Source organism: Ambystoma mexicanum, chromosome 14, assembly GCF_040938575.1.
Source record: "Ambystoma mexicanum isolate Mex_15411 chromosome 14, UKY_AmexF1_1, whole genome shotgun sequence".
Lineage (NCBI taxonomy): Eukaryota > Metazoa > Chordata > Amphibia > Caudata > Ambystomatidae > Ambystoma > Ambystoma mexicanum.
Genome location: NC_090940.1, coordinates 480,369,140 through 480,391,858, shown reverse-complemented (window position 1 = coordinate 480,391,858; position 22,719 = coordinate 480,369,140). Strand labels below are relative to the sequence as shown.

General features: G+C 48.0%; 1 protein-coding gene across 5 annotated transcripts in view; it reads right to left on the bottom strand.

Annotated features, from left to right (window-relative positions):
* PAPOLA (poly(A) polymerase alpha) overlaps positions 1–22,719 on the bottom strand; it is a 1,157,717-nt gene that overhangs the window by 930,390 nt on the left and 204,608 nt on the right. For 2 of the 5 annotated variants that reach the window (XM_069637721.1, XM_069637720.1), the window contains exon 11: positions 1,724–1,908. The exons of the other annotated variants lie outside the window; for them this stretch is intronic. In XM_069637721.1, coding sequence (XP_069493822.1) covers positions 1,891–1,908 — 18 coding nt within the window. In that variant the 3' untranslated portion in view covers positions 1,724–1,890. Of the gene's footprint in view, positions 1–1,723; positions 1,909–22,719 lie in introns of those variants that run through there. 5 annotated transcript variants of the gene reach the window in all.

The window sequence follows — 22,719 nt, the reverse complement described above, 5'->3', positions numbered from 1 at the left end:
TAGGAATTTCCTGTGGGCCAGCAAAATTGAAATATGAAAGTATGCATTTTTCATGTGCAATGTTGCCATGTAATTCCCCTACCTTAGTAGAGGAATTAACTCAATTTTACCATCCAAAACTTGTGGTTTGACAAATTTGTTCGCTGGGCGCTAGTCTAGCACATGGCGCATGGGGAGATCCTTTTTGGGTACAAGGAAGTACACTTAATAAATACCCTTGTTTACCTGTAGAATGGGAACAACTTCGATTGCGCCCTTTTCCTGCAGGATCTCGACCTCTTGTGCCAGGATCTTCAGGTGTTCCGGCGTTAGGCGCCTGGATCTTGGAGGTCTGAATCGAGGTGTGACGGTCTTGAGCACCCACTGGTCTGTGGTAAGCTGATCCCATGCGTGCAGGAATGATATACGTCCCCCGACCTGGGAGGCATGTGAGGGGACCTGGACTTGAGTCATTTCTGACCAGAGGCTGGGGAGCCTCTGGGGGTGGCGTTGCAACCCCTATCTTTCCCACGGTGTTGTCCTCTCGGTGGAGAAGGGTTTGTTGAGGCAGATCCGTGTCCCGAGGATCAACTGTTGCCTGAGCCATATTGGTTGGGTGGGAACGGGCATAGGACTGCCCACGAAAGGAGCGGCAAGAACTTCCTCCTCTCTGTTGAAAGGGTCTCTGAGTGATCTGATTCAAAGTCTTTAAAGTATTGTGTTCCTTCTTGGCCGTTTTCAGTACCTCATCAACGCCCTTGCCAAACAAGTTCGAGTCTTCCACAGGTTTGTTGATCAACAACGCCTTGCCTCTGGTCTGAAAACCGAGTTTTTCAGCCAGGCATGGTGTTTTAAAAAGAGTACCCTGAGCCAAGGTTCTCCCTGCCATCTCAGCAGCATCCAAAGTGTTCGAGGATGTTGTCTTTTACCCGCTTACCCTCAGGAACAATTGAAGGCCTTCCTGTAGTAGGTTCCATTGGACGTCAGAATAGATGGCCAACAGCATGGTGGTGCTAGCTATGCAGTTAGAATATGCTGCCGCTGTAGTGACCACAAGAGAATCTGGAATGGCATGACCTCTAATATACAGGGGGTCAGAGGGTGAGGGTCTAAATGTGTCCACCAGAGGGTTCACAGCCCTAGTCGGGAGGGCGTTGGCAAGGAAGGGGCGATGCGCTTTTTGATGGAATTAAGTAAAGGGATAGCCTGGCTGGCAGGAGGCTTCTCCTTTAATAGGTCTACCACAAAGTCTGAATCTAACACCGCCTCTTGCGCAGCTATTTGGAAGTGTAAGTGTTCTGCTGCCTTCTTCAGAATGGCTTTAACCGCCATCTGGTCAGTGAAGCCCGACGTAGAAGAGGGGAGGAGGGAAGGTTCACACATATGGTATCCGGATCCTGGGTATGGGAAATCCATAGTGTGTAATCCCCTGCTGGTCATCCCCCCAATCCTGGGTCTGATCAGTGGTCACAAAAAATGTTAAAAACTATTAGCACACCCTATTATGGAAGGTAACAGTTTAGGGATTTAGTAGGGTAAGGATTGGTATTTCTCGTGAAATATGTTAAAATAGAGTTCAAGGTGCAGAGGAGAAAAAGACAACCTTTACACCCAGGTTGTACCACATAAAAGGACAAAGAAAAAATTTCCCCATTAGGGAACTTGCGTCCCCTGCACACTATCCTTTGTCTGGAAGACCAGACCAGTAACTTACAATCTTTTTTGTAATCAAACGTTCAAGTAGTAAGGATTAGATATTTATTGATACCCACACTCTAGTGTGTGGTTTTTAGGATTGTACAAAGTTCAACATGACAATTCGATCAGTAGTTTATCAAAGACATCTTCATTTTATTCATGGTGATGCTGTCAACAGGGGCCCAATGCGTTTCGAGTGACATTCACTCTTCATCAGGGGCATGTGCAAATCTAAAGAGGAAGTACATATAACATAACGTTAGGAATATAATGTAGCATAAAATACATATATTGTTATGAACTCAACATTAGATACATTTCTGATATGTCAAAAGACATTTCATTTCAGTCTCTCTTCACACAATCCATTCGAAACTCAATCCAATTTATCTTTCAGCAACGTAAATATTCAAAAAGATCGGACCTTGTGCTATTCAGTGCTAAGGATGCTTTGTGCCGTATTGTCATTCAATATGCGTAGTAGAAGAGTATGCAGGGGTATCTTACAGAGCTTTACAATGCTCAATAGTCAATGCTTTGCCAATTAGAAATTATCGTCTGCTCAGTTCACCTTTCTTAATCCTACTCATGGGATGAGACCTAATTATGCAAAATAAGGAGTTTATGTCTCAAAAATAATTCAAGACTACTGTCTATTAGTTATCATGTTGTGAGAAAAAAAGCAAAGAACTTACTACAATTCGCACCCGGGGATAGTCAGATGTCATGTGCCCTCATTGTTTAGAGTGTCTTCTTCATGTGGAAAGTCCAATATAATTGGGAGAGTATCTGGGTAGGGGTAAGCAAGTAAGCAAAAACAGAAACAGAGTCCTGCTTGGTACTAAAAAAAATAGGAAAAAATAAATAAATGGGGGCAGGACAACAAGCATAAGTGTGCTTGTATCTATAGAAGTCCAGCTTAGAGCTCATGGATACATCTAGGAAATTACCTTACTTGTGTAGTACTTTGTACTACAGAGTTAGGAGCTGTGGTCCACACTGTTAGTACAGCGAGGTAGGGTTTCCAGAAGACCGCCTGCCGCCATTGTGAAAATGGCATTTGTTTATATGGGGCTCTGCAGATGACGTCATCACGCGCATGCGCGTGTTGCCTCATGCATAAATATTTATCTAAAAAGTAACCAGCGATTTAGAGATTTCCAGCCGAAAATCGTAGGACGTAGTGTAGGCGATGGAAGATGTAGAGTACAGACAAGCCTATTGGGACCGACTTGTGAGATAAATATAATGATTAATGGGACCAGAGATAATTGCCTCATTATTCGCATACGTATGTGCCAGCGTCTTGTAGACAGCATTTAATACAGGGCAGAATATTATTAAACACCAGTCAAATCATGATGTAGAAGAAGAAATGTAAATGGCGTTCCTTAGATTAAACATAACTTATACAGGGGATTCATTAGCTGTATCCACAGCTGTAGGTGCCAGTGATGACGTAATGGTGCCTTAACATCTTAGGTGGATTCCTATAATGACTCAATTACAACAAAATATGAGTGGTATCTGCAGGTGTCAGCCTGCTAGCTAGTGAGCTATGAACTCCCGATCACGGGCTGCTTGAAAAAAATAGATCTACCCTGATCACTAGGGAGAAGTGTCATGTATTCATCCCTGTGCCTTGTCTCAGAATATTGTGTAATCAATACATTTAGGGGGTTCACAGTCTTAGTGTACATACATAGTCACATTGTCTCAAGGTAAACGTGGCCAGCGGTTTGAAAGAAACCAGAAAGATTTGTAGGAGAGAGGGAAGTCATATTTAAGAGATGTGTGTATGTCCTCTACATGAGTCTAGATTCAGAGGAATGGTCCTAGATACAAATCCTTGTTAAGGCCTACTGGTGACATTGCATCTAGTTTGTGTATCCACAGTAATTCCCTCAGAGAGTAATTTGGGTAAGTCACCTCCTCTTGGTAGTGGGTGTACCACTTCCAGTATGACAAATCTCATCTGAGAAATGTTGTGGTTATCATCTCAAGTGTCGAAATACCGGTGACTTTACGTTATAGGTTCAGATTTGTGACTTCTGTTCAGTTCAACGCTCTTTGGCTCGCCTGGCTGTCTTGCCCACGTAGTATTTGCCGCATGGGCATCTTACAGTGTATATGACATTCTTGGATTCACAGGTTGCGTTACTCTTCAGGAGTATGGTCTCTTAATAATGTTGGACCAATGCTGACAGTTCAGACATGGAAATGTGCTGAGTATTTGTCTGGTGAGGCTCCTTTCCATTGATTTTTTTAGTTTTCTCTGCCTTGATCAATGTGTCCCGGGTGTTTTTTCCTCTTGTATAAGCCAGTATTGCAGGTTGTGGAAAAAGCTTGTTCAGATTAGGGTCTGCTTTTATCAGGTTCCAATTTTTATGGATAATTTTCTTGATCTGGAAGCTCTGTCCCGAGTACCTCAGTGTGTAAATGAGGTTTGATGCGTCCTTCCTGGTTTGTTTGGTCAGTAAGTTTTCACGTGTCTGTGTGTCCGTCCTTTGTATGGCTTTGTTGACAACTTCTTCCGGAAGTCCTCAATCCAGAAGAACAAGTTACTCTCTTACCTGGTAACTTTCTTTCGATGGGATGGTCCGACGACGTATTCCATATCTATGACAGTAATCACCACAGCTGTGCTGCTTCGGAAAATCTTTTGGCGTCTGCATCCTGTGTTGATGACGTCAATACACTGTCCTTGAGGGCCTCCGTTGAGCCGACGTCACCGGATGTTATAAGTAGGACGCACAACGCCCGTAGCCTCATTTGTAGTTTTTTCCTCAGAACTTGTGGCACCAATCTTCTGCCAGTATGACCACAGAAAATCTTGCGGAAACGTAAGCTGCAATCGCATAAGAAATTCTGTAGCGGGGTAGGCAGGGAGGGAGCGATATGGAATACGTCGGAGGACCATCCCATCAAAAGAACATTACCAGGTAAGAATAACTCGTTCAAGGGGATTGGGTCCTCCGACGTATTCCATATCTATGACAGACTCCCAAAGCAGTACAAACATATGGAGGAGGGAAAAAGAATTTAGAATATAGAAATTTAGAATGCCCAATCAAATTGCAGGGTAAAGGACCGCCTTGCCAAAGGCCAGATCCTGCCCATGGATAGAATCTAGGGAGTAGTGTCGTACAAAAGTATGGACCAAAGCCCAAGTGGCTGCTTCACAGATGTTACGAATAGGAACACCCCTCTGTAGGGCAGTAGAGGCAGCCATACCCCTAGTAGAATGGGCCCGTAAGCCTACCGGAGGGTCCTTACCTGCCAAGCGGTAACATTCAGAAATTGCCAAGATAATCCGTCTAGACACAGTCTGCTAAGTAACGGCTTGTCCCAAACGCCTTCCATTGGAAACTATAAAGAGTTGATCATCCACTCTGACCCGGGACATGCGTGAAATGTAGAAACTTAAAGCTCTCCTAGGATCCAACCTATGGAGGCCTCTCCTCTTCCTTACCAGGATGCGGAGGAGGATAAAATGCTGGAAGAATGACCTTCTGGCTATAAATGAAATGCTGACACCTTTCGGAAGAAAGGAAGTACGAACTCCAAGGACAACCCTGTCCTTATGAAACACATTGAAGGGTGGCTTAACTGAAAGTGCCTGTAACTCACTCGCTCTGCGAGCGGAAGTGACCGCAACTAAAAATACAGTTTTAAGCGTTAACAGTCTCAAAGGACAAGAAGGTAAAGGCTCAAATTAAGCACCCATTAGGAACTTTAGACAAGGTTCAAATCCCAACCAGGCACCTGGAAAGGTGACGGTGGGAACACATTTCAAAAACTGAGAAATTAAAAAGGAATCTTGAAATAAGAACACTCCTCGGACAAGCGCTTAAATATGGACAGCACCGCCAGGTAACCTTTTATGGTACCGACTTGCAGGCCCTTGTGGGCTAAAGAAAGCAAAAAAGACAGAACCACAGGAATGTCACATGAAAAAGGATCCACATTCTTAACCCTGCACCAGTCGCAGAACTTTCTCCAACGGTACAGGTACTTTGTTGCCGGCCGTCTGGCCGAAAGCAACACCTCCATCACATCTTCAGGGAGGTCCCAATCCTTATACCTCAACCTTTCAGAAGCCAAGCGTGAAGGTTGAGGGATCTGACCTCTGGATGGAGAACCTGACCACCCCCCCGCCCCCCCGTGAGAGCAGATCGTCTTGGTAGGGAAGACGACATGGAGGGCAGATGGACAAGTCAAGAAGGTCCAGGTACCACTTCCCCCGGGCCCATGCCGGAGCAATGAGGATCATCCGGAAACCAAACCTTCGTAACCTCGGGAGCCCTTGCGGGATGACGGGGACTGGAGGAAACGCGTACAGCAGTGGGAAGGACCACTCCACCACGAATGCATCTCCTAAAGCTCCTCTTGGAGGAAATTCCCGCAAGCAGAACCTTTCGCACTTCCGGTTCACACTGGAGTCGAAGAGATCCACTTGAGGGGTCCCCCAAAGGGCGAAGATCTCCAGGAGAATTCTCCTGAGCCAACTCCCACACGTGATTACGCTCTGCCTGCTCAGAGCGACCGCCGTCTCGTTTTCGTCTCCGGCCAGATGAGCTGCTGAGATTGAAATTTCCTGCTGGATGGCCCAGAACCAGAGCTGCTTCACCTCCGTGCACAGAGGAAGTGACCCTGCCCCCCCCTTTTTTTGTTGAGGTAGTGCATGGCCACTGTGTTGTCCGCCAGAATCAGGAAATTCTTTCCTCGCACAGTCGGCAGAAAAGCCTTCAGGGCAAGCCTGACGTCCCTCAGCTCCAACAGATTGATATGGAGTCTGGACTCCGACGGACACCAACGACCGCTCGCTGTCAACTCATTGGCATGAGATCCCCATCCCTTGAGGGATGCGTCCGTCATGATTGTCAACTCCGGCCAGGGTAGCCAAAATGGAGCCCCCCCCCCATCAGATTGCCTTCGTCAGCCCACCACAGAAGGTCCTGGGCGACCAAGGGCGGCACCTGAACAGGGTCCAACATCCTGCCCGAGGACTGACCACTGCATCTTGAGAGCCCATTGCAAAGATCTCATTCGCAACCTGGCCTCTGGTACCAGAAGAATGCAGGATGCCATGAGGCCGAGCAACCTCAAGAACTTGAACGCCGGGAGACTCTGGGCATGTTGAAACTTGTGTACCATCTGCTGAATGTGATGAGCCCTCACCTGGGGAGGAAAACACTGCCCCAGGGAGGTGTCTCGCACTGCTCCGATGTACTGGAGCCACCGAGTTGGTGTCAAGTGGGACTTGTTTAAATTGAGGGAGAAGCCCAGCTTGTGAAGGGAGTGGCAGGTGACGGACAGATGATCCAGGACTTGCTCGGGAGAGCGCGCCCTGATCAACCAATCTTCCATGTAGGGGTAGACGCGAATCCCCTTTCCTGAGATACGCTGCCACCACCACCATGAGCTTGTTGAAAACCCTTGGGGCGGAGGTCAATCCGAACGGCAGGACCCGAAACTGAAAGTGCGAGTCGCCAACAGCAAACCTCAGGTACTTCTTGTGGTTGGGATGGATCGGCACATGAAAGTAAGCGTCCTTGAGGTCGAGAGACACCAACCAGTCCTGAAGTTGAAGGGCCTGGAGGACTTGAGAGGGAGTAACCATCTTGAACTTGTCCTTCCTGAGGAGCTTGTTCAAACCGTTCAAGTCCATGATGGGTCTCAATCCCCAGTCTTTCTTCGAAATAAAAAAATAAGGGGACTACCACCCCTTGTTCCTCTCCGCTACAGGCACCAGTTTTATGGCGCCTTTCTCCAGCACGGCTTGTATTTCCTGCGCAAGGAGCGGATCTGGACTCTTCAAAGAGAGATTCCCTGGTGGATTGTCGCGAGGCCTCTGCCGGAAAGGAAGACAGTAGCCGTGGGCTATGATCTCCAGAACCCACACATCTGAAGTAATGTCACACCATTCTACAAGATGCTGAGCCAGCCTTCCCCCAACCGTCGAAACATGGGACATGGCCTCATGACTGAGCTGAAGCGGCTGCGGCATCGCCTGAGGGTAAAGAGGCAACTGCCCGAGCGGCCTTGGCACCTCCAGTACCTTGTTTTCCACCTCTGGTACTCCTACGTTGGCCCCTTTGACTTGCAGCTCCAATCGATCTACTAAAGGATGAGTAATATCAAAAAGGAACCTCCCCTCCATTGCTGTCCCCTAGGACAAAAAGGCGGAGGTTGTCGAACTGCAGCGCTCAACGACTTCGCTGCAGCTTTGGAGGTCTGCAACCTCTCAAGGCTCTCGTCAGCCTTGCTGCCAAAAAGATGTTCACCATCAAAGGGCATGTTGAGGAGCGGGGCTTGCACATCAGGAGCAAACCCCGACTTCCACAACCACGCAAACCTGCGTATTCCGGTGCTCGCCGCAAGGACCAGCTGACACAATCTGCCATGTCCATACCCGACTGAACAGACTCACACATGGCATCCTTGCCATCCTGCACAAGAGCAAGAAAACCATCCTGTTCCTCCCCTTCAGGAATATGATCAGCCGCCAACAAAATACAGTTTCACAGAGTGTGCGTGAAACGTGACAAGGCACACACGGAGTTGGCTGCCTGTAAAGCCATACCCCCTGAAGAAAACTCTTCGCCCAGCCATCAAAACGCTGGTCGTCCCTATCAGGAGGGATGGTAGGGTACTTCGCCAGCTTTGCTGAGGCCGTAGACGCCTGCACCACCAAACTCTCCGGAGTGGGGTGCGTGGTCAAGTAGCAGGGGTCGCTACTGGCTGGGCGGTATTTTCGCAGCAAAGACTTGCTCACTGCCGGGAGACTGTCCGGAGCAGTTCAAGCCGCTGCCACCCTTCTTTGCAAGGCCATATGGAATGGTAGTACCGGGTCAGTTGGTGGACCTTGGTCGAGGATATCCGTCAGTTCATCCTGCAGAAAATCCACTGGTGGCGCAGACCACCCCAAGTATTCCGTTACCCTCAACATAAGGCGCTGGTATGAGGACTCGGCATGGGTGCCAGGCTCCGGCCTACAGAACACCACCCCCGGAGAGGTGTTCAGACCACTGGCGTCGGGCAACGACTGACGCAGGTCTTCAAACCGGCTATGACCAGATAAAATCTCGCCTGGTACCGCATCAGGAACAACCCATCCTCAGATCCTTCATCCACCTCAAATATAATCCAGAGGCTGGAATGAGGGCACAGAAAAAGGGACAGACATTTTTAGCCTTGGCCTGAGCCTTTCTAGGGGGTTCCACCGTGCCACGGGTTACCTCCAACAAAACAGCCTCGAAAGGTGTTGATGGAATCGGCGTGGTCGTCGTGAGGCGCCGACTGCTTTGACACAGTCCTCGAGGGCGAGCCTTGAGCGTGTCCTTAGACAGCCTGAGAGAGTCCCTCAACGACCTTGGCGCCGAAGGCCTCAATGTCGTCGAAGACTTCACAGGCTCCAACGGTCTTGAGGGCATCGAGGACCGGGACCTGGAACGGGCAGGTCTAGAGCGACCATCCTTGTCCGACCGGGAGCTCAAAGGCGCCCGGTGATCGCGACGATCGCTCGAGCCCGAAGGCGTGCGAGTGGCGTCTTTAGCAAGGTCCCGGCCGGCGTCTTTCGACAGCACGGATGGACCGGAGCCCTGCGACTGAAAAATCGCCATCATCTCATGCCGAAATGAATCCCATTCGGCAGGAGTGGAATACTTGTTGGGACAAGCAACCCGCCGATGGGTGGAGTCCTCGGACGAGGACGGTGAAAGCGACTGGTGACAGCGCTTCCGTGAGTGCCTCGAAGAGGCAGAGGAATGGCGGGACCCACTCCGGGACCGAGACCCATCCCAGCCCCCCAGACTTACACCGATGGAGAGTCGCCCCTCGAATCGTCAGTCGAAAGCCCAGTGGATTTCGACTTCCAGGGCTTGGCCACCTTCCCTACAGAAAGCTTCTTCTTACGCTCCCGCAAGGCCTTCGACGTAAGCGACTGGCAGTCTACACAATCATCCGTGTCGTGGTCCTCACCAAGGCACCAGAGGCAGGTGTCGTGAGAGTCACGACATCTTGGATCCGCAGTCCCGACACTTCTTAAAACCCGGCCGCGGGGTAGAAGACGAAGACATCATGGATCTTCACAAACGAACAGGTTTGAGGAACCGAAAGAACAGAACTCAGAAGAACCGAGGTGCGCCGAGATCTCTGAAGCTAACACGTTCGCGAAAAAAACAGAACTGAGGTTACGGGCGTCGTGCGTCCTAATTATAGCATCCGGTGACGTCGGCTCGACGGAGGCCCTCGAGGACAGCGTATCGATGTCAGACGCAGAAAGATTTTCTGAAGCAGCACAGCTGTGGTGATTACGGTCATAGATATGGAATACGTCAGTATCCAATCCCCTCGTAACCTTGTTTTCATTGTGTAATACTCTGTAGATTTTCTGCATTGGAGGTAATGCTTTTGAGGCGTAATAATTGGCTGTATGGAAGGTTCTCTTTCAGATGTCTTGGGTGGAAACTATTGAAGTGTAAAGAACTGTTGACATCAATTGGTTTTCTGAAAATTGTTGTAGTGAATTTGGAGTTCTTCCATTCCACAGTTACATCTAGAAAGTTGACTTTAGGCTTGCCAATATCGATGGTGAATTTAATGTGTGTATGACATTGATTGATATATTGCCAGAATTCCAGTAGTTCTTGTTCTGTGAGACTGGGCCATCCCAAAAGGGTCTTTACTTATTTAGAAACTAAGTGTTTGAGTGTATTTGTGTGTTTTTATATTGCTGCCTTCTGAAGGCTTTCTAACTGAATGATAAATTAATAATTGTTTATTCAAGAAACCTTGTGTGTAAATGTTTATTTGAATACTTGTCACTGAATCTCTGTGCAACTCCCCTACAGCTCACATTGACCCCTCTTGAGATAAGCATGGCTGCTCAACACGCTACCAACCTGTGTAGTACACACTTATACCAAAGGTTGGGGTCCTATTGCCTGGAGGTCAGGGTTGTTGTAGTGCACCCAAAGGGTACTGCATACAATCTTGCCTAAGAGAGAGGTCAAGGAGAATGATAACAGAGGGAGTGTTGGTGTTCAGATCTGACACAGGTTTTTATAAAATAGGTTTCCGTGCCTCTGGACGCTCTAAAGCCAGACAGATGGTCATGGAAGAAACCAACTGCTTCAGTGTGGAGGTTCAGCTGAGAGATAGCAAACTTCTCCAGGAGTTTGCCCAGGAAAGGAGTGATCGGGATCGGGCAGTAATTGTCCAGAATGGAAAGTTCAGCAGAGGGTTTCTTGAACAGAGGGTGCACAAGAGAATGCTTGAGAGCAGTTGGAAAAAACTCCAGTGGAAAAGGAGAAATTGCAGAGGTCGGCTGGGGCGAGGGAGTCAATGTTGTCCTTTTTGGAGAAAGTTGGGAAGTTAGAAAGTTTTTGCACAAAGTTAGAGAGCTTGTAGAAGAATAATCACTGTAGGGTCATAAGCTGTTAGGAGCTGAAAAAACCCCAGCAAAGCAGCTACTTCAGGTTTCAACTGAGGAGAGCAAGCTACAAACACAGAGGCAAGTACCCCAAATCAGAACAGTATTTTTGGTTAGAAGGAGAGTGGTCCGCTGGCTTCTGTCTGGATGCAGCTCCTGGGTCTCAGTCGTGGGGACAAAAGGGAGGACGTATGGGGACTCCTGTGGAAAGCAATTCGGAGGTCGACAGCAGCTATGGGCTCTTTTCGGATCAGCAGCACATCGCAGTTTCAGCGCTTGGTAAACAGCACAAATGCAGATCTTGGATACCGGTTGGACTTCCTTGAGTCCTGCACTCTGATGAGGGGACTCTAGTCTGGTCGTCCTGCTTCTGGAGGGTCCTAAGGAGTCTCCTGGAGCTTCTGGCCAGATCACAAGACGTTGCACTCTACTACGGATTTCAACCCCTGGCACTCGGTTCCTGCAGCATTCAAGAAGTACAGGCAGGAGTTTGTCTTGGGGTTAATTGGTCCCACTAACCCAAGGGAAGAAGTCGTCCCTTCCGGAAACTTCTCTTGTCGAAAAGAAAAGGGAGTTTCAGCACAGCAACAAGGGCTTCACCGTGCAACTCAAAGGTCCAGGAGGATGCAGCAAGCTTTGTTCACGGTTTCTTCAAGTTATTATTAGCAGTGGTCGACTGTCTTCAGTCCCAAAACCCTTGCTTTTTAAGCAGATTTCTCCCATTCATGCACAGCCTAGCTGTCACTCAAACAGAGTGGCTGTCCTGCAAGGAGAGAGCCAGCCAATCAGGACTCTTACATACACGCATTCCTAAAGACAAAGGACAGGGGAGCTTCGGGAACCTCCATCACTTCCTGCCCTTCCAGACAGTATGGAGCCAGAGGCGGTTTTCAGTACCTATTCCCGCTAAAAGGCAAAAAGAACAAACGGCGCAAAACTGGCTTGGCGTGCAGAGTTGAACCCAAGACCGACCTCGAACAGAAAATGGTTTAACAAGAAGACCGTGCCATTTAGACAAAATGGTCACACATGGGTGCTATACTGCAGCAGAAGATTCGGCCTGCGGTAGAAAAGCACCATGGTAGGAAAATTAAACCACTGCCTCCAGCCATTTTAAGTATTGAGGTAACGTAACATTTTTTACATGAGTAGGTAGGAAGAGGGGCTACTATGTAACCCCCCCAGTACTCCACATAAGATGGTGTGTGCTGGACCTACAAAGAGAAAAAGGTATGTAATGTCAATTTCACTTTACTATTCTTGGGAAGAGTAGTTCACACAAGAAAAGGTATTTAAACCTTACGAAGGATTTCTCTGTGGCAGTGCACTGAAGGTGCGGTGTGTCACCATACAAAAAGTAGAAGCCTTTGGAGTTTGTCAGACTCCAAAAAACTAAGGGAAACGCATAATCCAAATCCGGTCAAAACACATGTGTGAGAAAAAGGGCTCACTCACTCCAGGGTTAAAATTAAAAAGTCCTACAGGCCAGCAACAGAGCTGGGGGTTTCTAAGGTGGGAGGAATTCAGCACTAAAATGAAAATTCGCCCTAACAGGTACTGTGCGAGCTTGGGTAATACCCCAAGTCCCGTGTGCTTCCTGTGAAGCTGAGTGGGTGATGTGTGGCTGGAGGTTTGCCCATACCACTGGCTCAGGCTCAACGCTGGAGCACATACAGGGAGCCTTCTGTGAAGTTCCTGAACACTAAATCTGAAAGTGAATACTTACTTGTTTAAGAAGATCTCCTATGGAACTTTGACTTTCCTGTAAAAGAACCCTAGCTCAAACTGCCCACAGCTGGCATCTAGACCACTAGGGTCCCTCTTCTGCCAATAGACTTGGGAAGGACTAGATAAGACAATTATTGTCTCCAGCATGGGTCTGGCAAAGATTCACATGCTCATGAATATTTCCAGTCAGGCTGGGAATCTGCGGTGAAAGAAAAAACAGTTTCACTTTCGTTTATAAACTGTTTCTCCTATAAACCAATCACTGAGCTCTGGGTCACACTGCCCCAGCCAATGACTGCCCTCTACCTAAGCCCCTCTGGTAGCCATCTTCACATTTGGTAGCTCATAAAGTTGCAGTATAACCAAGAAGAGTCACAGAGGGGCAGGAGGGAGGGTTCGCATGTGAATACATGCCAGACCCATGCTGGAGAACAACAGTTACACGTAAGTAACTTGTTCCTTCTCCACCATGGGGTCTGGCATGGAGTCACATGCTCATGAATAACAAATACATAGCAGTACATACATACACAACCACAGGCGGTGGCAAGGCTCAACAGAAGCAATTACTCTTACCTCCTCACCAGGCTCACCTTCAAGCAAACAAGTTGCGTCGGACTGCTTGGCTGACTCTGGACTCCTCCCTGGAATCCCTGTTGACTGGAATTTCGTGAAGGTGTGTGTAGACCTCCACGTAGCAACCCTGCAGATGTCCAGCAGGGGCACACCAGACAGGAACACCTTTGTTGCAGTGATCTCTCTGATAGAATGGGCTCTCGGACGGCCAGGCAGCAGTCTGTCTGCCAGCCAATCGGTGACAATGAGTGATGCAGCCGGAGACCCACCTGGAGACGGAAGCCTTGGACAAGGCCTTCCCATGGTTCACAGGATCAAATTTCACAAAAAGCTGAGGTCTTCTGGAAACTCTTTGTGCAAGACCACATAAAACTTTAGCGCTCGAGCCACATGCAGCGAGCGCAAAGTCCTTTCAGCGGCGACAAAGGGGTTGGAAAACACACAGGTAACACCAAGAGCTAGTTATGATGAAATTCCGATGGAACCTTGGGCATGAAGGAGGGGTGCATCTGCAGCACCACCCTTGTGTCGTTGAAAGTCAAGTAAGGCTGCTTGCAGGACAAGGCCTGAATCTCACCTACTCTCCTGGCAGAGGTGATGGCCATGAGGAAATCTGTCTTCCAAGACAGGAACTTAAGCAGAGCTTGATGCATCGGCTCGAATTAGGCCACATGAGCCTAGTCCGCACCATGTTCAGTTCCCACGCCGGGGCAAGGACCTTCATCGGCAGGAACAAACTGAAAAATCCTTTGATTAACTCCTTCACCAGACGGTGTGACCAAAGAAGACTGTCCCGGAGACCTGGTGTAGCGGGAGATGCCCACCAGATGCGCGATGGAGGCATGTGCCAGCCCCGACTTCTGTACTTGTCGTTGGCGAAGGGACCTGGGGTGTTGTGACCCTCAGAGGGTTAATCTTCTGCGACCGGCACCAAGTCGCGAAATGCTTCCATTTGTTCCTGTAACACTTCAGAGTCAAAGCCCGGGCCTTGGCGAGGACCTCCCTGCAGTCCACAGGCAATTCGTACCCACCAAACTCTAATGCTGCAGGAGCCAGGCCTTCAAGTTCAGCAATCCTGGGTCGTGGTGTAGGATTGCGCCTCCTTCCCTGGCGATAAGATCCGCAACCAATGCCAGCTTGACTACAGGGCATGCCCACATGCTAAGAAGGTCCGGGCACTAGATTTGCTTTGACCACACTGGTGCAACAAGGATCATCCGGCACAGTCCGAGTTGACTGACTCAGTAGAAGCGGCAATGGAGGGAAAGCGTACAGGAACAGGCTTTGCCAAGAGAAGGAGAATGCGTTCCCCATGCTCCCCTGCTGGGGAAACCTGCTGGCGAACCTGCAGCACTTGGTGTTTTTTGTCACAGTCGCAAATAGGTCTGAGGACTACACATATGAAGATGATGTCCACTAGAACCTGCCGAAGCTCCCACTTGTGGCAAGAACACAGCTCCCTGCTGAGAGAGTCGGCGACAGTTTTGTTTATTCCTGCCAGGTGGAAAGCAATGAGGAACATCCCCTGGGTGACAGCCTAGTGCCACACATCTTGGACCTCTCTGGAGCGCTCCGGGGATCTGGTGCCAACGCCAGTCTGTGAAACCTACAGAGACGGACCAGGTAGATGCAGGACATCATGCCAAGCAGCGACTTGATGGTCCTCACTGAGGCGATCTTCAGTGCCAACAGACGTTGGACCCTGCCCAAAATGGACACTATTCTCTCCTCCAACGGTGATGCTAGATAGGACACTGTGTTGGAGCCTGGACCCCAGGAACAGCGCGTTCTGCGATGGAGTTCAGCTGGATTTTGAATAGTTTAAAGAGAACCCCAGGTCCGTCAGCAGCCGGATGTTCCTTTCCTTGTGATCGATGACGAAGTCCTCCAACTTGGCCCGGATGAGCCGGTCGTCGAGGTAAGGGTACGCATGAACTCCCTGTAGTCGTAGATGGGCCGCCAAAGGAGCCAGGCACTTATTAAAGACTCTGGGCGCCGACTTCTGTCCTAAGGGCAGAGCCTTGTAGTAGTGCTTTCCTTGTATGATAAAGCGCAGGAACTTCTGATGCTTTACATCAATGGGGACGTGGAAGTATGCATACTCTAGCTCTGACGACAAAGTGTCCTTCCTCCATTGTGCTGCAACAGTATCATCCTGAATTTCTACAGACAGAATGGTCTTTCTTTTCGCCTGCCGGCACCGATACAGGAAGCCCTACTCTTACAGGTTGAGCTGGAAGAGTTACAATGCACGGGCGATCACGTAGTGGAAGAAACCCACTTCGTCCGGCGGAGAAGACATTGGTGGCGGAGAGATTACACCGTTGTCCCCGTGTCTGGGGGGTATGGAGAGGGTGGGTAGCAACGGTTGGAGTTAAGGCGTAGGGTGCCGCCTGTTTTCTTCGGCAGTGGTGGCCCCGGTGTCGTTGCTGGTGGTGTGGCTGGTGGTGCTGTCGGCATCCTCTTCTGAATCTCCGACAACCGTGTGCGGAGGGTTGAGAGAATATCCATTAACAGATCTCTGGGAGATGCCTGGGCAACAGGGTTGCAGGGCCCAGCGCCCAATTAGTCGCCATCGTAGTCTCCGGCAGGCATCTCCTCAACGCTCTCCTCGCCATCGCCCTCCTCCCGTATGGAGGAGACTGAAACGATGTCCTCATCGGACGAGGACATATTCGTGCCCTGGAGTTCTTCCCTGCCTGCACCCCTTCTACGGGTCCTAGGGGGGCCGTATTCAGGTAAGGTCCGGCAAAGTATTCTCCACAGGTTTAGCCGAAGCCTCCCGCCTGAGAGGAAGAGCCACCCTGACTGCCCCGGAGTACCCTGGACCGGGTCAGCCCCTTTCAACCTTTGAGAGATGGCGGCAGCAACCATCTCGATGGAAGAGGATGATTTGGCCTGGATCACCTGGGCATTGACTGGCAGGTTGGACAACTCATCCTGCTTGGCTTCTCTCGCAGCTTCCCCGGGTTAGCCGACTTCCTCTTTGATGAAGAACTGGAGCGATGGCTGGAGATCAAAGCAGATGGAGATGATGCACGTGCCCTCACCGTTGCAGGACCTGCTTGTGCGGCTCCCTCGACGGAAGCAGACTCTGTGCTTGGCCTTGTCTTGGGGGCCCCACGGATGGAGCCCCTCGAAAGGACTTCAAAGCCCGCTTTGGCTTGCTGGATCCGGATGAGGCATGCCCCTGTGGACCACACGGGGTAGAGGCCCTGGCTTTGAGCCACACCGCCAGTCTGATGTGCCAATCCTTTATCGTGCGCATGGAAAAACCACAGCAGATCGCACAATTTTCTTCCTGGTATATCGGATGCAGAACATAAAGACACTGGGAATGCTTGTCGTCCGTGAAAACCATTCCACAAACCGCAGCTGGTGCAGAGCTTGAAGAGGGAAGCCCCGTCCTTTGCCTCCGACATGATCCGGCGCGGACAAGGCCCCGACGGCCTTCTGGAAACTTCCAAGAAGAAAACACTACTATTTTGCCCTTGAGGGGCGATGAAAGATGCTTGAAAACGGGTCCCGTTAATTGGATGAGTAAACGATGGAGCACACAGCTCCATTGAACAAAATAGTGTTTTCCTAGCCAAAAAAAAAGTACCATAAAAAACACTTGAACGTGCAGTAAAATTCTGAAGATGTCTGTCAGAGGAGGGGCTTAGGGAGAGGGCAGTCATTGGCTGTGGGCAATATGACCAACAGTTCAGTGATTGGTTTAGAGGAGTAGAGGAGTGTTGGGGAGAATTCTCAGAAATGTGCCAATTCCCTTCTACCCCAGAGCCCACCAGCTCTTTTTGCTTAACTTCAGCATTTTTATTTTTTATCCTGGAGAGAGCGAGTCCATTTTCCCCATTCTCTCATGTATTTTTCATTAATTTGTACACTCTTTTGGTTTTGGAGTCTGAAACTCCATAGGCATCTTTTAACATTGTGACACAGCACCTTCAGTGCAGTGGCACAGGGAAGTGTTCCAGATTTCCCAAAGGTTTAAATACCTTTTCTTGGTTAAACTACTGTTTCCAAGAGCAGCAAAGTGAAATTGACTTTACTTACATTTGTAACTTTCTAGACCCAGCACACGCTATCTTACCATAGGGTGCTGGAGGGGTTACTTTACTACCATTGAGTGTTTCTACCACAGGCTGCAATTGCAGCTGCAGTAAAGCACCCATGGGTGCCCACTTTTTCAAAATGGCACCCGTCTTTTGTCACAATTTCTTGTTGGAAAGGTTCTTCTTGAGATTTACTCTGCATGCCAAACCAGGTTTGGTCAATTTGTTCATTTTGTCTTTGGTGGGATTCACTGGTGAAACCCACCTCTGGCTCCAGCGTGTCTAGCAGGGCAGGAAGCGAGGGAGGTTCCCGAAACTCCCTGTGCTTAATGCCCTTGGTTACAGGAATGCACCCAAAGGTGATTGGCTGGAGGACTGTCCTTGGAGGACAGCCGCCCTGCTGTAAGAGTGACAGCTAGGCTGCAAATGAATGGGAGAAACCTGCATAAAAAGGCGAGGTCTTTTGCTTGGAAGGCAGAGTCGACCACTGGACGAAGGAATCCGAAGATGATCTTGGAAGAGACGCTTGCTGCAACTCCTGGACCATTGGTTTGCCGGGCGAAGCCCTGCTGCAGTGCTGAAGCCCCAAAGTCACCTTGACTAGGGAAGCCATGCAAAGGACGACTTCACCCCTTGGGTTGGTGGGACCAATCGACCCCAAGACAAAAACTCATCTGGAAATCCTCTCAGAGCTGGCTGTACTTTCACTGCTGCTGCAGTAACAGATTGCCAGGGAGAGGAACACCAAAATCGAGTGTCTTATTTAAGTCAGACTCCCATGAAGCAGGACTGACCAAGCGTGAGTCACCTCAGAGTGCTGGTCCCCAGATGCAAGGAAAGTCCGTAAGGTATCCTAGAACCTCGGTGGTGCTATTCGAGAGAAGCTGAAACCGTGAAGTGCCGATCTGAAGTTTGCCCATTGCTGCCGCCTACCTTCACACTGTAGTGGAGAAGTCCCCAGACGTCCTCCCTCTTGTCCCCACTACTGAGGCCCAAGAACAACAGGATCTACCATACTACAACTGGAACAGAAGCCATCTGGAAACAATTTCTTCAGACCGAAGTTACTGTAAACTAAGGGGTACTTGCGTCTTTTCGTGTAGCCTTGCTAGCTCTCAGTTGAGACTTGCCTTGGTTGCCTTTTGCAGAGTGGCTTGCAGCTTTGCCCCTCAAAAGCCTCCCAGATTGTGCCTCAGTGATTTCATTTGCTACAAATATTTCCAAAACATTGTGCCAGACTTTTTACTTACCTGCAAGAAGTGCTTCAGCTCCCCTAGACTTTGCTCAATTGGCAATGGCTGTCCTGGCTCCACGAAAGACTTGAACCTCTGACTTTGTGCTTTAACAATCCCTCCAAAAAAGTCACATTCTATAACTTGTGTAGCTGGGAAAGGGTTAGTCTACATTACATTGGGGGTTCACAAGTACTTACCCGCTTAAGAATATTTGTCAACCATTGTTTTACTCCCTAACCTTTTCCTTTTGACACCAAACTCAGTATTGCTCTAAATGTACCAATGATATATCAATGTCCATAGTGTGCAAACCTACAGCTCACATTGACCCCTCTTGAGATAAGCCAGGCTGCTCAGTCACTTTACCAACTTGTACATGCTTATGTCAAAGGTTGGGTTAACTATGGCCACGAGGACTAGGCTAATTCAGTTCCCCACAGGGTACTACATACAATCTTGTCTAACAAGGAGAAAGACAGTTTATAAACAAAGTTCAAACTTTTCTTTTACAGAGGATTCTCAGCCTGACGACAGGGAATAGTCATGAATGTGAATCCATGCCAGAGCCATGCTGGAGAAGAACTAGTTACCTACCAACTGGTAACATTCTTTCGTTGGATGTTCCTCCAATGTATACCACATGTTTGACGTATTCCACATCTTTGACATGTAATGCCCACAGCTGTGCTGCTTCAGAAATTTTTCAGGAGGGCTTCCTGCATCAATGGCGTTGGGTCGATATCCCTCAAAGGCCTCTGTCGAGGGTGCTGTCACCAGATGTAATAAATACGATGCACAGCGCCCGTAGCCTCAGTATGTCTTTCCCCCCATTATGTGCGACATACTCTTACACAATGCCTGCTTGATTGCACATAGCCTTAATGGAACAAAAGCTGCAATAGCGCAGGAAAGTCTTCAGAGGGGCAGGCTGGGAGGGTGATGTGGGAGGAACATCCAGTCTAAAGACCGTTATCAGTTGGTAAGTAACTAGTTCTTCGAATAGATTGTGTTTTCCAACGTATTGCACATCTTTGACAGACTCCCAAAGCAGTATCAGTGAATGGAGGGAGAAGAATTTAGAATAGCACCTGAACTGAATCTGTTTAACAGCTGCAATCTGATTCTACTGAAGCACGCTTGCCAGACTGATTGCGTTGTACCTTGAAGTACTTAAGTATTAGCCACATTCACTCCAACATTGCTTAAGTACGCTTGCAAGATTGTTTGTGTTGAAAGAAACTAGCTGTGTGATATTGCCTAGATTTTTCGATTACATACGGTTTTCTATTTTACTGTACTTGCGAGAGCTGAAGGATTTATAAACTTCAGCTGCCCGCGTAGAAGCATAACTGTTGCCTAATCTCAAAACTACTATAATCTGCTGGAAACAACTTGTGTTAGATCATTGATTTTGCATTACGCAAAACTCGATTGCTGGGACAACTTCTGCTGCCCTTAATACATTGCGGTTGAGTACTCTGGAAACTACAATTCCCAGCAGCACCAGAGTCGCTGAAAAAGATATGTCAGGCAATTCAGCGCCGGCACTTCTGGGACGAAGCTGGTCTACGCCGGTCCACAGCGGACATCGGCATATCGGCCCTCCATTCTGCCCATTTCATCTCCCAGGAAAGGATACTTGGGTAATAAACGGGCTACACAAAAATAATGCACTTGTTTGCAAAAGCCAATCAGTTACAAAATGAAAACAGAAATGTTTTATCTTCCAAGGGTATTACACCTAGTCCTCATACATTGGAGGACACACAAAGTCCTATGATCACACAGTTCAAAGAAAAGTCCACTATGATCAATGAAGAACCTACACACCATCCACACAGATTAAAAAAGTCCAACAGCTTACCAACCATATCACCAGCCATTACTACCAATATGAGCAACCAAGTTACGAACACAATGGTGCACTCTCCCCTGGACCTAGTCAACATCAAAATTGCTTTGCTCAACACAAGATCACTTAATAAACATGCTCAGGATATTCATGACTATATCCTAGATGACAACCTAGATATTCTTTTCCTCACAGAGACCTGGTTGCAGGAACCAACAGGTCCCACCATTGACATCGCAGTCCCCCCCCCAGACTATAACATCCATTTTGAAAATAGGGAGTCAGGTAAGGGAGGTGGGGTAGCTATAATAGCAAAACCAAAATCTTAATCTATTTCGCTCCACCACACAATGTTCTGTATGTGAGATTATTCACCTAAAATTAACCCCTATCCAAAACCATTGCATCAATTTTATTGTCATCTATAGACCCCCCCTCACTAATTTCAGACTTCAATGAACTCTGCCACATCTTGAATAGCCTAAAAGGTTCTAAAACTGGAACATTACTCTTCGGCGATTTAAATAGATGGCGAGGAAATCCCATTGACAAAGCAGCCATAAACCTGGAGAAAATCAGTTACTCAATAGCAAACAAAGGTCCCACCAGAAAAACTGGCAACCAACTGGATTGAATCATTACAAACAATGTAGAATTAACAGTGACTGACACTTTGCCCTGTATTTGGACAGACCACCACAAAATCATCGAAGCTAACCTTTCCATAGCATTCAAGATCAGACACATTGACAAGCAAGCCAAAACCACTCTGAGCAGAAACCTGAAAAAAAAAAAAAAAAAAAAAAAAACACACACCATCTATCCTATCGAATGGGATCACACATATGAACACAACCACAGATGACGACCCCTGCGATTTAATTGCATTCACCTATAGCAACCATTTTAGTGGAGTTACTAGACCAGCACGCACCATTAAAAAACAAACAAGTTTGTCCAAACCTGAATCACCAAAGCTGGTTTGCGACAGATTCAGCCAAACTCAGAAAAGCCAAAAGAAAGCCCGAGAGACAGTGGCGTAAAGACCCTTCCGACACAAAGAAAATTGGAAGAAAAAAAACGACCAATTGCATAGAGCCAAATTAACAGAATTGAAAAAGAACACTACAATGATCAGATATCCAGTGCCACAAACTATACCGGGAAACTTTTTCAAATATTAGAATCTATAGAAAAACCATCTACTCTTTCTCTGCCATTCCAGCCAACCATGGAAGATTGTGAAAATGTTCAAACTTCCTTTTTTAATCAGATAAAAGCCAGAGAAACCATAATAAACTGCAAAGTGACAGACCCACCACCTCGGCCCCACATTATGGAGGAAATCACAGAACCTAAAATATCCAAGTTCCAGTTCTCGCCTGTCTCATTAGAAGACATGTTGAATACCCTCTCCTCAATAAACTGCATCTCATGCTCTGAAAACATCTTGCATCCTAAATTTATTGTAGATGATGCAGAAGTCTTCGCTCTTATCTATGCCACTTGACAAACTCGTCATTTAGGGACCGAACAGTCCGTGGAAATAAAGTCACTCTTGTTAAAAAAAATAAAAACAGGTCTGGATCAACAAGATCCTTCCAATCTTAGACCAATCACAAACCAACCTTTTGTTAGATATACTTGACAAAATAGCCACACACCAACTTCAGGAATATGTTGACAAGAACAATCTTTTACACTCACAAAAGTCGGGGTTCAGAAGCGCACACAGCACTGGATCTGCCCTGTTAGACCTGCAAACCAGAATGCTTGCCATTCTGGACAAAGGAAAAGCAGGCTTGCTAATCCTTTTGGACCTCTCGGCAGCTTTTGATTTATTAGATCGGAAGCTCGAGAGGCCCTGAACACTGCAGGCAATTGCTCTGAAGAGTCCATAGACTGGGTTGCATCTTTTCTTGAAGATAGAAACTCCAAAATCACCTGGGGAGGTCATTCCACCACATTTAGACCCATGGACTGTGGTGTTCTGTAGGGAGCCAGCTTCTCGCCACTGCTTTTCAATCTATATCTCTGCTGTCTCTGCTCCCTCCTTTCACAACTTGGGATTTATTTCACTAATTTTGCAGATGACAATATTAGAAATGTGCGGTGAATATAGGCTTGACAATAGAGACTCAGCCATTTATAATTCCATTG